We start from the raw sequence: 17,006 nt of genomic DNA on the forward strand, positions 1-17,006 counted from the left end.
GAAGCTGCAAGCATGCTTGGTAAGCAGAGGAGACAGCACAGGGCAGGCAGAGGAAGGAGTGGAGGAGCAAGGGCCCCTGAGGGTGAGCCCCAACTTCTGAGGTCCTAGGACAGACAGCTTTGCAGCTTGGAGCAGAGTTGCTGCAGGGTGTATCTGTAAGGATGGCTGCTCAGGCCCACAGGGGCTTCCTTTTCTGGCTTGGGCTCTAGGCATCTGAGCAGGGAGGGCCACATACAGGTCGCAGATTATTTCATATTCTTTAGTTACCCATTTTATTTATTTTTAAAGTAGGAATATAATCGTTTTAACATTTTCATTTTATTTAGAATGTAAGTAAGTATAAATAAAGGTGAGAAGACACCTTGATGGACTTGGTTCCTTCCTTCCACCATGTAGGACCCAAGGATGGAATTTAGGTCCTCAGGCCTGGCACCTTACACTCTAATCCATCTTGCTGGCCCCACAATGCCATTTTATTTTGTATTAAATCGTTAATGAGACAGTCTACATTTTCTTAATCAGAGCAGCTACTGTAAGGTACTCAAGAGCTGCATGTGGCTAAGAGGCTGCTGGACTGGGAGGGTATAGGTCTAAGCCAGGCAAGGGATACAAGGTGCAGACCGCTAAGCTACAAGGAGGCTCTCAGGCTTTGTTCATACCCAGCCTCCCACTGTCCCGGGACCTTCATGTCCTTCAAAACAGTACACATCCTGCTGCCAGAACAGTAGCGCTGATAGGGATTCATAGGAGTATCCTTGTAGACCTGCAGCGGCTGTGACCCCTGGTCACGTGGTACCTGTACCCTTTAGTCTTGTCTTCCCTGGAGGGCTCCACTATGATATGAACACCCTGGAACAGAGCTTTGCCAGTGTGTGTTAGGAAGCAGTTGCTAAATATGATGGAATTACCATGAGACGTTTCTGTCTGTAGAGTTGGATACTTCACACACGTATTTGTGGACGAGGCAGGACAGGCAAGTGAGCCAGAATGCCTTATTCCTTTGGGACTGATTTCAGACATCAATGGCCAGGTAAGGCTTGTGTTCTTAAGTGTGTTTCTCTCTTACTGTTTTCTCCTGGTGACGGTCACAGCCTTAGAGTGGTCAAGTGAAAGTACTAGGACCCTGAGAATCTGGGGAGAAAGAGCCTGCTTGTTACTATTTACTCACGTGTGAGCAGAAGCTAAGAGCAATGGTAGCCATAGGGACACAGGGGACACAACCTCAGAGTCAACAGCTGAAGTGTTTGGGGTTCCCCCCCCCCATGGCAGAGAGGAGAGGGCCTGCCTCATGCCTTGCTAGGGTCTGACTGTCCTTCCCATTATGCTTCTTAGAGCTTCTCACTCAGACCCCCGGCCCCTCCAACTCTGTGTGTTCCTGGCAGATCCCCATCTGAGCTTCTCTGGTACTTTGTACAGTGGCGTGGATTACTATCTTAGAGAATGTTTCTCTCTGTACCCCAGCTGAGAGGTCACCTGGCATCCCTCCTTTCAGTCACTAGGCTCTATGAAACAAGTACTCTTTGGAGGGACTATGGAGTGAAGAGGGGCCGGTCTAATTAGAATACTAAAGAGAGTGGGCAGCACGTTGTCAGTGTGTGTAAGGCCTTCTGGGAAAAAGGCCAAGGGTAGTTTCCTAAGGTCAGGAACAGCAAAAAATTCCAGAACATGGGCTGTATCCCTGAGACTTTTGCTCCATTTAGAAATAGCTTGACTTCTGCCAGGAGTGATAAAAACCGGCAGTGACTGCTTAGTGGAGGAGCCTAAGTCTCAAGTCATCTCCTCTCCCACTTCTCTGTCTAGGCCATTGTCATTCCAGCTGTGTTTACTGTGTTTTCCCCGCCTCTGCTTATTCCACATAACCAGAATATACAGCCCCCCCCCAACCCCAGCCCCTGCACAGGCCTACCCCAAACATATTCAGAGACGCCTGCCTGTCCGTCTGCTCCCCACTAATCCAGCATCCTTGTATATGCTATAGATCGTGCTTGCTGGAGACCCCATGCAGCTCGGCCCAGTCATCAAGTCCAGGCTGGCCATGGCCTATGGGTTGCATGTGTCCATGTTGGAGAGGCTGATGTCCAGACCAGCGTACCTGAGAGACGAAAATGCCTTTGGCGCTTGCGGTGCATATAATCCATTGTTGGTGAGTTCTAGACTCTGCTTGTCACACAAACAGGAGAAGAGCAGAGATTTACCGGGGCAGACAGTGCTGAGGCCAGCACTGTCTAGGCTCTATGAAACAAGTACTCTTTGGAGGGACTACCTGCCACCCTGCTCTCACCCACCTCTCCTTGCCCATGAGTCATAAGACCTCTGCACAGGAGACCTCCACAAACCCCCACTCGCCCCTTGCTTTCCTCACCTTACGAAGCATGCTCAGCAGAGGGACCCACGGACATCTGGGCAGGAAGGTGAGCAGGACTCCCGGCTTCCTCCCTTACAGGCAGCTCCTGAGGCACTTCACCTGCTCTTCCTGTCCTGTAGGGGCTGCTGTTTGGATCAGAGGATGCCAGGCAGCTTCAGTGCAGATGCTGGGAGAGTGGGATAAAAGAAGTTAAATCTGCCTTACTCCATGAATGTAGGAAAGCAGGAGATAGCGCTTAACTTCATGTGAAGGGAGAGAAGGCCTGGCCCTGAGACCTGGGGGGACTGTTTCCTGTAGTCTGCTGCTCTAAGGTGCTCGTGTAGTTGAGCATAGCTTCTGGGCCTAAGTGAGAGCTCAGGGAAACCATCAGACTAGACCACTGCAAGGGTGGGACGGAACGCACGTAGGCCAGGATGACGTGCAGCACGGCGTCTGTTGGGTCAGAGAGGATGCCCAAAAACTGTGCGGCATAGGAGATAAATCCTCACCCATCTCCCATGCACTTTGAAACATAAAGTTTCTTTGTTGAAAAAGAAATGGCTTCCCAGTCTTTCCCTTGTTCTCTGTACTATTCTTAGCTGGTGTGACTCTTCACAGGGGGTCACGTTTTTCTTTTCGGAATAAAATATAATTATTGCCCTGGGGCTAGCAGGCATTTTGCCAGTACAATTGCTATTATATGTCAATTGCTCTAACAGAATTGCCTAGAGGACAACTGTCAGGTATTTTCAGGGTAAAGACTTTGTCTGGGCTCACCATTTGAGGAGATAATATGACGTGTCAGAGAAGGCATGGTGGCATGAGGCATCTGTCATGAGGAAGCAGAAAAAGGCATGAATGCTGGTGCCCATCTGGCTTCCTCCGTGTCCCTTTTTATTTAGTCCAGGACTTCCCCCATGAGTCTGTGTCACCCACAGTCAGGCGTCCCATCTTAATAAATCTCTTTAGAAACCTTCAACAGTCACCCAGAGCTGTGTTTCCTCGGTGATTCCAAGTTTTCTCAAGTTGACAGTGACATTTGACCATCACAGCCAGGAACAAGTGCGGAAGCTTGCTTGTATTGCACCAGCTTCCAAAGCAGTTAGAGGTGAACCGCATGTTCCTCATAATGGTGCTGTCCCCATAACCAAAGATATGCAGGGGCTGTTATAACAGCTCTTACTCTGCCTCCAGCACTAAGTCAGGGCTTCATTAAAAGGCATCCGTGCAGAGACACTCAACCGTCAGGACCAAGATGACTCATAGAAGAGGCCTTCATCCCTCTTTGAGGTTGAGAGTCATCTGAAACTTGTCCTGGCATCAGATTTCAAGTTAATAGTGAGAACCAGGCAGGAGCAGGAGGCTGCCCCATGAAGTCAGCATTAAGGTGGTTAGCTTTGCAAGGACAACAGGGGCATAATGTGGACAGGAACTGTATGACTTTGACTCTGTGAGCCTATGCATACCTCTTCTCCACAGGTCACAAAGCTTGTGAAGAACTACAGGTCCCACTCAGCTCTGCTGGCACTGCCCTCACGCCTGTTCTACCATAGGGAGCTTGAGGTCTGTGCTGATCCCAAAGTAGTGACTTCACTGCTGGGCTGGGAGAAGCTGCCCAGAAAAGGCTTCCCTCTCATCTTCCATGGAGTGAGGGTAAGTCTGCCGTGTCTACTGAGTACTTCTTGCATCAGGTGATAAAAGAAGGGAAAGGAAGAGGAGGCAGTTTGGCTCAGAGACCATCCTGTGTAATTGTCAATACTGTGTGCCCCTGTCTGTGCTACAGTATTAGCCAAGCATTCCCTAGGAACCTGGGGGTGGGGAAGACAGGTGCTGCTCTCTCAAGTGTAAGGCAGCAGGAAGGGGCTGCTGCTGAGCTCTCCCGTCAAAGATTCCATGCAGAAAGGACTTAGGAGTGGGTATTGTAGGCCAGCACCCTTTGACACTTACATTAGACAAATACTGGATTCCAAGAGGAGACCCAGGCCAGTATCTAAGCACTCAAAGTGTGGATTAGAAGTCTCAGGGGGGTGGGCTGGAGATGGCTCAGTGGTTAGGGATGTGTCTCACTCTTGCACACCTCAGTTAAATTCCCAACACTCCCATCAGGTGGCATACAAGCACCTGTAACTGCAGCCCTATATCTCATGCCCTTAGCCTCCGTGAGCATTTGCATTACCATACGCATACAAGCACACATAAGATGTAAGGCGCTAAGGTCTGGTGTCCCAACAGTGCTGGCCCCACTGTCAGAATCAGAATCTATTGAGAGCCCACAAGAACCAGTCAGCCAGGCACTGAACCCCAGATCCAGAAGTCGGGGATGACACAGCCAAGTCTCCTCCCTACAGGACCTTACAGAGTGGGGTGTAGATGCTTACAAGCTAAAGTAAATGCAGATATTCACTAAAAGCAGTTTGTATGATGAATTTGGTTGTCAGAACCAGAGATCAAGTTTTACATTCATCCTCCCAAAAGGAGAGGACTGTAGTTATGATCTAGAATTGGTGTCACACCCAGAAGGGAAGATAGTGTCTATTAGCCCTTTTCTCCCATAGCCTGGTCTTCCAAGAACAGTCCTGCCTCAGTTTCTCTCTAAATCTTTAGAAAAATAAGGTGTCTGGATCTGTTAGAAGTTCTTGAAGAAGTATGTGCTGGTGGCTCTGAAGCACCTCTCTAACTAAAGCCTGTTTGTCAGTGCTTAACCCGCCCTGCTGGGCGGTGCTTCCCCAGGAGGACCCTTCTCAGAAGCTTCCAGTACATCAGGAAAGACAAATGTCAGTTAGAGTGGAAGGGGTCTCTAGTGTGCCCAGCAATGAGCCTGTGAGGCATACCCAGTGCTCCTGTGCAGCAAAGGCGTAAAGCTCTGTTTGAGCACATGAAGGTGTAATCATAAACAAAGGTTCAAGGTCTTAGATGTCAGTTCTTCCCAAATTAACCTATATATTTAATATAGTCTCATTTTTAAAAAAATCACCATAGGTGCGTCACCTGTGACAGCAGTGGGACAGCGGTGTGCACACCTTTAATCCTAGCACTCATGACAGAGGCAGTCAGAGGCAGACATATTTCTGAGTTCAAGGACAGCCTGATCTACAGAATGAGTTTCAGGACAACCAGAGCTACACAAAAAAAGAAACCCTGACTTTAAAAACAAAAACAAAGCAAAACAAAAATCAGCACAGGCTTTTTATGACCGTTTTACTGCCAGTTCAAAATGTTTTATAAAAGAAAATGACTATAGCCCTAAATTCAATTTTTAATATTGCTAAAAAGACCCAGACAAGGAATCATTAGGTTGGTCTGTTACAGAGCATACGACAGAGTCAGAGGAAATGGACATCTCCAGGGTGTGTTCTGTGTTAAAAAATGCAGCATGAATAAGACCCTGGGTTCAGTCTTCAGTACCACATAGACAAAATGTGGAGGGTGGGTGTGTGTGCACGTGCATGTGTGCCTCTGTGTGTGCGTGTGTGTGTGTATGTGCATACATGTGTAGTTGACAATAAAGGTACAAGTTGGTGGAACATAGTCTAAAAATACCAGGGGATGTAGGGAGTTTTTTCACACAGGATTTTACTGTAGAGCCCATTTGTGGACTAGCCTGGCACTGAGCACACAGAGATCCACCTGCCTCTGCCTCCTGAGTGCTGGGAGTGAAGACTACCATGCACTACCATGTTCCATCTAATAGAGAGGATGTAGGAGTCACTGGGAAACTGATGGGAATATATATTTGATCGCCGGCGGCGGGCCTGGGAGACCAGGGCAACCTGGAAGTCGTGTACGGAGGTCAGGGAACACACATTCTGGGAGAGGGAGGCAGTGCCTGTGGACCAGGGCCTTTACTTGGCCCAGGTAAGATCTCACCAGTTTCTCATGGGCAGGGGTTTGGTTGTATTGTGTTTTGGTTTGCTTTGTTTGCCTTTTGAGACCGGGTCTCATGTGTACCAGGTTTGCCTTGAACTTGACATACAGCTCAGGATGACCTTCAGGTTGTGGTCCCATTCTTTGTGCCTCCAAGTCCTAAGTTTATATACGTGAAGCACCATACCTGGCTTATCCAGTGCTGGAGATCAAACCAAGAACTTCATGCATGTGTGGCAAGTGTTCTCCATACTGAGTCACATCCTCTGCCTTTGCCAGCCCAAACTGACCTTGAACTCAGTTTCCTTAGTGCTAGGAGTACATGTGGAAGCCCCACACCTGGCTTCTCTGGACACTTTAAACTGCTGGGTCTGCATCAGGCAGGCAGAGTTCCCAGAGATCATACAGCAGTAAGAGGTGGGCAGTCTTGCTTGTCTGTGTAGTCTGCAGTTGTGAGGGTCAGCAAGGCCAGCCACGCAGACTGCATCGAGCTGTGTCACTGGGGAGTAGCTGGATAGGATTATCTGGATAGACCACCGGAAGTGCTGAGAAGAAAATGAGACCTGGAAGCTGTGGAGGGCAGAGCCCCAATTCTGTGAGAAAGTCCATCTTACACTCCAATGGATGTAGAGATGGTGGAGAATCTTCAGAGATCACTACAATTAATTTAGCCACATTTCAGTAGTTTAAAAAAAAAAAAGATTTATTTATTATATATATGAGTACACCATTGCTCTCTTCAGACACACCAGAATAGGGCATCAGATCCCATTACAGATGGTTGTGAGCCACCATGTGGTTGCTGGGAATTGAACTCAGGACCTCTGGAAGAGCAGCCAGTGCTCTTAATCACTGAGCCATCTCTCCAGACCCCATTTCAGTAGTTTCTAAATGTCACATTATTTGCTAAGTTCCTTCCTAGACCCTCAGAACATAAGAGGGACAAGGCAGTCTGTCTAGCAGGGAGTGTGGTCCACACCCAGTTTGAGTAGAAAGGACCACATCCCTGTGTGAATTGGCTGCAGTGTTGCTGGCAGGCCTGGCCCTTGTTCACTGCATGCTTGGCTTCCTCTGCTCATAGGAGACCGAATATCCTCGTGCCCACTTGTGCTTTGGATGGACCAGACAGAATTTCTCAGGTGTTTTATGGCATGCTTAGGATAGGACTAAACACTCCAGATTCCACAAAACATGCCCAAAGGAAGCTGTGGTCTCTGCCACAAGGAAGTGTCAGTGGAGAAACCATAGTGTAGCTTATGCACAGGCCCCTTGAGCTGTGCTGCTTTCTGCTTTAGTAGCAGCGCTGAGCAGGGACAGTAAGGCGCCACAGGAACCTAAAACCTGTGTCGCTTCATTCCTGCTTCATTTCTGCCACCGCTCCTCATCCTCTCCTGCAGCCAAGAAAGCACACAAGTGGCCCAGCTCTCGCTCTTCAGTTTTGTCTTCAGTCACTCCTCCTTGCTACCTGACTTTACTTATCACTTATTTTACCAGTTTTTAAGTTAAAATATAATTACATCATTTCTTCCCTTTCTCCCCCCACCCACCTTTTCCATGCACTCCCTTGCTCCCTCTCAAGGTCACGGCCTCTTTTCTTGTTATTGTTACATACATGTATAACTAGATAAACACAACCTGCTGAGCCAGTTTAGTGTTGCTTGTATGTGTATGATTTCAGGCTGACACTTGGAATTGGATAACTAATTAGGGGGCTCATCCTAATTCTTCCACTGTCAGCAGTCCTTAACTTGCCTGTAGTTCTTTCTCAAGGGTGGGATCTAGTGAGGTTTCCTCTTCCACAAAAGCTTGACTTGTGGTGACATTTTTTTAGGTCTTGTTTAGACATCCATATTGCTGAGTTACCATGGACATAGCTTCCCTATCATTTCTAGAAGACATGACCCCACAGCAGACTTTCTGGTCCTCTGGCTCCTGCAGTCTTCCAGCCCAGTCTTCCACAATATTTCCTGAACATTATGTGCATGAGCTGTGTTGTATGTGTTCCCACGGAGACTGGGCACCCCGTGACCAGTAGTTGACTGAATTTTGAGCATTTGAAGTCTGCCGTAACTGTCTGTGCTGCGAAGGGAAGCTTCTCTGATGAGTGGAGAGAACATTGAGAGTGTATGAGGAACTGTGCTGATCCAGTAGGTTCTCCTCTAAGGGCCATAACCTCATTAGCCCTGGGAAGCTGGCCTGGATCCTACAAGTCCTGTGTCCAAAATACGTTGTCTTCAGCAATGGGACTTACCTCCAACCTCTGTGAGGCAGCCAAGGGCAGCAGAAGTACGCTGTGTTGTTTTGGGAGTTTGAAATCCCCTCACCAGCAATTCCTACTAGTATTGTTTTTTAATCTTTGTACCTTCTGTTTTAATAAGGATGCAGGTTCAGGCTGCTATATCCCAGGCCAATTCTGCTTCATCTCTTCATTCCTTCCCCATGCCATACACTGTGTTTGTGTGTGTGTGATCTTATGACACAGAGCTGACTCAGTAACCAAAACTGACTTTGAATTTTGCATCCTCCTGCTCTACCTTCCAAGTGTTTTGATTATAGACTTGAGCTACCATATCTGACAAGTCCTTTTCTTAAGGCCTAATTAAATTAACAGGTTAGGGGTTTTGGGTTTGGTTTTGCTTTGGGTTTTGGGTTTTGGGGTTTTTTGTTTTGTTTTTTGTTTTTGGCTGGTTGGTTGGTTGGTATCTCTTTGGATAGAGTATCCTTATGTGGCTCTCTGGCTGGCCTGGAAAGAACTGTCCTTGATCTCACTGAGCTATCCCTATCTCCAGCTCCTGGGTGCCATGACTAAAGTAGTCCACCACCAGACCTGGCTGTTTCTATTTTTGTTAGGGCCTTTTGTGTGCTTGCTTTGGGTGTTTGGAGAAAGTGTCTTTTGTAATTCATTGCTGAGGGTGGTTTTGAATTTCATTTTTTTAAATATTTTTTCAAAGATTTATTTATTTATTTTAGGTATATGAGTACACTGAAGCTGTCTTCAGGCAGGCCAGAAGAGGGCATCAGATCCCATTACAGAAGGCTGTGAGCCACCATGTGGTTGCTGGGAATTGAACTCAGGACCTCTGGAAGAGCAGTTAGTGCTCTTAACTGCTGAGCCATCTCTCCAATTTCACTTTTATTCATTGTATTTTGTGTGTTTGTTTGAGACAAGGGTTTTACCATGTAACTCTGGCTGGGCTTAACTCACTCTGTAGAGCAGGCTGGCCTCAAACTCTCAGAGATTGGTCTGCTTCTGACTTCCAAGGTAAAGGGCTTTGCCTCCATGTCTGGCCAGTCATTGTATTTTATTTTAGGTTTTTCTTAAAAGCAGTGGTGTCATATTTAATCCAGTTTAGTCAAATCGCTCACTCTTTGTTGGGTTTTATTTTTTCTTTACCTTTATTTCTGTTGTTTCCACATTTTCCTAATTTTTGCTATTGATTTTTTTCTCATCAGCTTAAAAATTCTGAAGCCCAGTGTGGTGATGCCACCTTTAATCTCAACACTCAAGAGGCCAAGGCAGGGAGAGTTCTTTTGAGTTCCAGGCCAGTCTGGTCTACACAGTGAGTTTCAGGCCAGCCTAGTCTACATAGTGAGACTTTGTCTTAAAAATAAAATAAAAATGGAGAGTTGACTCGGTGGTTTTTTGTTTTCTTGTTTTTGTTTTTCTTTTTTAGATTTATTTTATTTATATGAGTACACTATTGCTGTCTTCAGACACAGCAGAAGAGAGCATCAGTTCCAATTACAGATAGTTGTGAGCCACCATGTGGTTGCTGGGATTTGAACTCAGGACCTCTGGAAGAGCAGTCAGTGCTCTTAACTGCTGAGCCATCTCTCCGGGCCCTGGCTTAGTGGTTTTAGAATATTTGTTCCTAGTTGGGCAATGGTGGCACTCGCCTTTAATCCCAATGCTTGGGAGGCAGAGGCAGGTGGATTTCTGAGTTCAAGGCCAGCCTGATCTACAGAGTGAGTTCCAGGACAGCCAGGGCTACACAGAGAAACCCTGTCTTGAAAAACCAAAAACAAACAAACAAACAAAAGAATATTTGTTCCTCTTGCAGGGGATCTGAGTTTAATCACAAACACCCATATAGTGGCTCACAATCATCTGTAACTCCAATTCCAGAATAATCTGATAACTCTCCATGACCTCAGAAGGCAGCAGGCACATAGACGGTGCACATGTGTAAAATAACACCTTTGTTAAATTCTGCTGTAAGCTTTTTTCTCATTAATATTTAAGATACTTACAAGAGTCATAGGTGACAAAAGGATAAATTATATATGTCTTAAAACACTATTCTGAAAGTAATTATTGTAGCTTGAGCTGGAGAAGATGGCTCAGCAGTTAAGAGCAGTCTCTGTTCTTCCAGAGGATTTGGGTTCAATTCCCAGCACCCACATGGCTGCATGTGACTGTCTGTAACTCCACAGAGTCTGACCCCCTCACACCAGTGCACATAAAACTAAATAGATTTTAAATCTGACTCCCTCACACCAGTGCTGCACATAAAATTTAATAGATTTTTTTAAACATAGTGTAGCTTTGCTTGGTATTTATTTTGTTGTGTTGTGTTTTATGAGACAAGGCCTCACTAAGAAGTAGCCCCGCTGACTTCACACTCAGATAAAGTGATGGGGTCCTAGGTGTGCATCATCATACCAGCTCTGCGCACATGTGAGGTCACGGTGAGATACACATGGAAAGCTTCACTGTGCTAGCCATGCTTAAGTGTGACGTTCAGTACTGTTAAGTGCATTCATATTTTCTCAGCCAACAATCTCTAGAACCTTTCCATCTTGCAAAACTGAAATTCTGTCCCTACAAAAATCTTACTTTCCCACTAGCCCTACCTCTAGAAGCCCCTATGAATTTGACCACTCTGCAGACCTCATATAAGGGGACCGTGCAGTCATAGTCATCAGCATAATGTCCTTGGGGTTTAGCTGTGTTGCAACATGTCAGAATGTACTTCTTTTGTTCTTAACATACATTCATTTATTTGTTTGTTTGTTTGTTTGTTTGTTTATTCATTTAGAAACAGAGTCTCGCTGTATAGCTCTGGCTAGCCTGGAGATCAGTGTGTACACCAGCTGGCCTCCAAATCACAGAGGTCCATATTTTCTGCCACCCAGGTGCTAGGACTAAACATGTGTGAGATTGAAGATGCCACCATACCCAACTGAAACTTGCTGCTTTATCTAGGCTGGTTGGCCTGTGAGCTCCCAGGATCCTGCTATCTCTGCCCCTAGTGCACTCAGCTTCTACTCCACGGCTGCTTCAGAGACGCACCTGCTCGGTCGGGCCCTTGGCCCATCGTAACTGGTTTTACTGCGGGGAGGGTTGTTACTGAGTTCTAAGAGTTTTGTGTGGTTTGACTATGAATGCCTTACCCTATTTGCAGGTGTTCTCTCTGTTTTATGTTATCTTTGTGCTCTGTTGGGTGTGTCCTTTGAGCACGGGAAGCATTAGTGTAGGGCTGGCACGATGGTGCAGTGGTTAGGAGTACTTCCTGCTCTTGTGGAGGACTGGAATGTGGTTCCCAGCTTCTGCACTAGGCATTTCACACCCACCTGTCACGCCAGCTCCAGGAGGTCAGCTCCCTCTTCTGGCCTCCATGGGTACCTACACATATATGCTCAGATGTACAGACAAATAAAAATAAATCTTTAAAAAAAAAAAAAAAAAAAAAAGCAGCCGGGTGTGGTGGCACATGCCTTTAATCCCAGCACTTGGGAGGCAGAGGCAGGCACTGAGTTCGAGGCCAGCCTGGTCTACAAAGTGAGTTCCAGGACAGCCAAGGCTATACAGAGAAACCCTGTCTTGGGGGGGGGGGCTTTAGTTTGAGAGCTGGAGAGATGGTTGAGAGGTTTCAGAGCAGTGGCTGCTCTTCCAGAGGACCTGAGTTTGAACTTTGATTTCCAGCATCCACATGAGCGTATTACCGTCTATAACCCCAGCCTTCCTCTGTATTCCAAGGGCACCAGACACAGACATGGTACACATACATACATGCAGGCAAAGTAATTACCTTTTTGAAACATCATTTGACCATATTCAGAGAGGTAGTATTGAGCTGCCTGTTCTGTCCTTGCCTGAGTGCTACAGCATTCAGTCACAGCGGTACATCCCATCAATCATGCTTTGGGGAAGGGTTTGTTCAAGATGAGAAACTCCTAGCCTCAAGGAACCACCTTGGCAAAACAAAGCTTTTTTAGATATAACCGAAGTTGGCTGAAGGAAAGAGTCCTGTAGCTGAAGTGGGGAAGATGGCAGACCCTAGCCCTTGGTAGTAGGACCACCTGCCCTGTGTCCAGCGCCTTCCTGCAGCCTGTGTGGACTAACGGCTAGCTCCTCCTCACATCCTGCCATCTGCTTTCACATTGCTGTGGGCATCAGCCTCAGTGGCTTCTCTCTTGTCTAGTGATCTGTGAGCTGTCTCATGCCAGAGCCCTAAATGCCATTTCTCTAACATGGGCTGTTCTTGGCCACATGATTGCCCAGGATTGCCCATCCTTCCTTAAGTTACATGAAGGAGTTTTCCCATGATCCCTCCCCGGTGCCATAAATCCCCAAAGAGTAGATTTTGGGTTTTTTTTTTTTTTTTGGTTTTTGTTTTGTTTGGGTGTGGAGGAGTTGTTGATGATGCTGTTTTGAGACAGTCTCTCTGTGATATAGCTCTGGCTGTCCTGAAGCTTGCTATGTAGATCAGGCTAGCATTGAACTGACAGAGATCCATGTGTTTATGCCTCCCAAGTGCTGGGATTAAAGGAATGTGTCACTCTTCCTGGCCCGGAAATGGTAGATTTGTGCAGTCAGTCTTGTATAGTGTGTATATATGGTTCTAGGCCAGGCATAGTGGCATAGGCCTTTAATCCTAACACTTAGAAGACAGAGAAAAATGAATTTCTATTTGAGGCTAACCTCATCTACATAGCGAATTCCAGGCTAGCTTTGGCTACATGGTAAAACCCTGTCCCAAAATGTCTTTTGTTAGCCAGGTATGATGGTGCATGCTTTTAATCCCAGCACTCAGGCCAAGGGCATTCTGTTCTACATAGTGAGTTCTAGCCCTGCCAGGACTATGTACCAAGACCTTGTCTGAAGAAGGAAAAAAAAAAAAGCTTTACTTTAAAAAATGGCTCTAATTTCCAAATTATGTAATAATAATTGTACTGCTAGATTGTCTATTCTGTGTGAGAGTAGGGATGTTTCTTTCTGTTGTGTGTACTGTGTATTCGTAGTTGAAGTGATAGTATGTTATTCTGCTCTAAACTTCCCTGGGCATGCTGGCGCTTCTCGCTACCCGCCCAAATGTTTTGGATTCACAAATGAAACACACATACATACACAGAGAGACTTCTATTTAATATGTCTTAAACAACACAATGGCTGAGCACTTCTAAACCTCCCTGCTGCTAACACACTCTTCCCCCCTCCCATATTCTTGAATTATCACTTACTAAAACCTATTTTCCATCCTGGTCACTGCAGCCCTCATGGGCCACAACCCCTGACTCTTACATCTGGGCAGTGTCTCTGTCTCTCTGTCTCTCTGTCCTACACTCCTCAGGTCGGGACCTTTTCCTCACAGGAGATGGCCATTTTCCTTTTCCCTTGAGTTCCTTGCCCACAAACCTCAAAGTCCCGCCTCTGTCTCTCAGCCATTGGCCACCAGCAACTTTACCAATTAGAACCAGCTGGGGGCAGGGACTGTCACTGTCTCACAAGCAGACATATGGATTCTCCTGTAATTTGGGAACCTAGTTAACATAAGCAATAAACCAAATCCACAGCACATAGTACCTACTTAATAAACATTCCTGGGCAAATGACATTTACCTTCTCACTAACTCAGGGGAACGAGGCTCGTGAAGGGAGAAGCCCATCATGGTTCAGCCCAGCCGAGGCTGTCCAGGTCATGCGCTACTGTTGCCTCTTGGCCCGGAGTGTCTCCAGTCAAGTATCTTCCAAGGACATAGGTGTCATCACACCCTATCGGAAGCAGGTAAGCCCACCAGGACTGTACCTTGTTATACACAGCCACTGTGGCCCTTGGTCCATGGTTTCTGAAGGGCAGAAACGAGCTCATTCTCAACAGCAGATTTGCAAAGAAGCAAGATCCTGTTGGGTGAGACTGGATACAAACTGGCAGACTATCCAGCTCGTGGTCAGTACTGACCAGACGCCTGTCTTACTGTAGCCAGGGCTGAGCATTATTTTTACATTCTAGATAGTTACGTCGCAAGCATTTACATAAGGGTCTATGAGATAGCTTGGTATTTTGTCCCTTGGGAGGAGAAGCAGGAAAATCTCTGAGGACAGGGCCAGCCAGGGCTATATTTTAAGACACTGTCCCAACAACAGCAATAATAATGACAAAGCTTTGTAGGTATAATAGTTCACATCGTTAGCTACAGCATTTGGGACACTGAGGCAAGGAGGATTGCTGCTAGTTAGAGACTAGTCTGGGTTGTTTATTTTCTAGACCAGAGTGGGCTCCACTGTGAGACTCTGTTGAGAAGGGGTGGGGCTAGAAGGGAAAGGAAGGGAAAGGAAGAAGGGAAGGGGAAGGGAGGGAGATCTTGTCTACTCCAGCCCTCGCTAGTATTTCTCAGAAGTAATGAATGCTGTTGGAATTTTGGAATGTGACCCTTACATAGGATTGTAAGGCAGCACTGCCAACCCTATAAAATTGTTTATAGATTGTGACAACCAGAAATTACCCATTTACCTGTTCTGAAGCTGCGCTGTGAAGAAAGGTATCTTCCATACCAAACACAGGCTTCAGTGGTTGAGTTTCTGCCCCCATGGAATACAGACCACCAAAGCACAGGGAGAAGCCCTGGAATAGAACAGTTACCTTGCACAGGGAATTGAGAACAAATGGTCTTTGTTGAAAGTCAGCTGATGTGTTATATAAGTATTTTTTTCTGAAGTGAAGTAAGAGGTGCGAGTGAGTATTTACTTCTGGTAGCACATACATAGTGATAACTTGACTAAGCACACAGCCAGTTGATTCCACGCTTCCTCTTTGCTATATCTGGGGCCATGGCCGCACAGCTTTGGAAACACAGTATCAATTTCATCTTGATTGCTATAGTGCAGCTGACTAACAAGTCCATATATTTTTTCTTTTTTTATTTATTCTTTCATATATTACATCCTGACTCCAGTTTCCCCTCCCTCCTCTCCTTGCAGCCCTTCCCTCCACTTTCCCCCTCCCCTAGATTCACTCTTCTGTTTACCTTCTAAAAAAGGGCAGACCTCCCAGGGATAGTAAGCAGACATGGCATATCGAGTTACAGTTAGAGTAAGTACGTCCCTCAAGTTAAGGCTGGATGAGGCAACCCAGTAAGAGGGAGGGAAAGGATCCCAAAATCAGGCAAAAAGAGAGAAACACCCCTGTCCCCACTGTTAGGAATCCCATAAGAACACCAACCTACACAACCATAAGATATGAGGAAGACCTAGGTCAGGCCCGTATGGGAAAACTCCAGCCCAAGGAGGTTAACTGCACCCATGGAAAACAGGAATAATCCTACACCAGCAAAGCCAAAAGGAGGGAAGGACAGACAGACAGACACACACACACACACACACGCACAGTATCAGCAACAACAAAATAACAGGAATTAACAATTATTGATCATTAATATCTCTCAACATCAATGGACTTAATTCCCAATAAAAAGACAAGGCTACAGAATGGATGCAAAAACAGGATCCACCCTTCTGTTGCATACCAGAAACACACCTCAACATCAAAGATAGACATTACCTCAGAGTAAAAGGTTGGAAAAAGATTTTCAAAGCAAATGGACTCCAAAAGCAAACTGGTGTAGCCATTCTCATATTTCACAAAATAGACTTCCACCCAAAATTAATCAAGAGAGATGACGAAAGATACTTTATACTCATCAAAGGAAAAATTCCACCAAGATGATGTCTCAATTCTGAACATCTATGCCCCAAACTCAAGGGTACCCACATTTGGGAAAGAAACATTACTAAAGATATATCGAACCTCTCACATTAATAACAGGAGACTTCAGTACCTCATCCTCACCAATGTGCAGGTCACCAAGACAGAAACTAAAGCGAGAACTAAGGGAGCTAACATACATGATGGCTCAAGTGGCTCTAACAGACATCTACAGAACACTTCACCCAAACACAAAGGAATATACCTTCTTCTCAGCACCTCACACAACCTTCTCCAAAATTGGCCACATACTCAGTCACAGAGTAAGTCTCAAGAGATACAAGAAAATTGAACCGGGCATGGTGACACATGCCTTTAATCCCAGCACTTGGGAGGCAGAGGCAGGTGGATTGCTGAGTTCAAGGCCAGCCTGGTCTACAGAGTGAGTTCCAGGATAGCCAGGGCTACAGAGAAACCCTGTCTCGAAATCCACCCCCCCTCGCACAAAAATTGGAGAGATCTCAGCAATTTAGCAGCATACCTGAAAGTTCTAGAATAAAAACAAGCAAACACATTCAAGAGGAATAAACAGCAGAAATAACCTGAGGGATGAAATCAATAAAATAGAAACAAAGAGAACAATACAAAGAAAATTCAAGAGTTGATTCTTTGAGAAAATCAACAAGATAGACAAATCCTTAACCAAACTAATTAAAGGACAGAGAAAGAAGATCCAGACTAAGAAAATCAGAAACAGAAAGGGGGACATAACAACAGACACTGAGGAAATCCAAAGAACCATTAGTCAGACTTCAAAAACCTATATGCCACAAGAATGGAAAATCTAAAAGAAATAGACTATTTTCTTTTTT

General features: G+C 45.9%; 1 protein-coding gene across 2 annotated transcripts in view; it reads left to right on the forward strand.

Moving 5' to 3' along the window:
* Positions 1-17,006, forward strand: part of Mov10l1 (Mov10 like RISC complex RNA helicase 1) — a 62,767-nt gene that overhangs the window by 39,799 nt on the left and 5,962 nt on the right. For both annotated transcript variants that reach the window (XM_021184119.2, XM_021184120.2), the window contains exons 20-23: positions 931-1,030; positions 1,979-2,143; positions 3,824-3,997; positions 14,068-14,217. In XM_021184119.2, coding sequence (XP_021039778.1) covers positions 931-1,030; positions 1,979-2,143; positions 3,824-3,997; positions 14,068-14,217 — 589 coding nt within the window. The remainder of the gene's footprint in view (positions 1-930; positions 1,031-1,978; positions 2,144-3,823; positions 3,998-14,067; positions 14,218-17,006) is intronic.

The sequence above is a fragment of the Mus caroli genome, chromosome 15 (assembly GCF_900094665.2).
Source record: "Mus caroli chromosome 15, CAROLI_EIJ_v1.1, whole genome shotgun sequence".
NCBI classification, from domain to species: domain Eukaryota; kingdom Metazoa; phylum Chordata; class Mammalia; order Rodentia; family Muridae; genus Mus; species Mus caroli.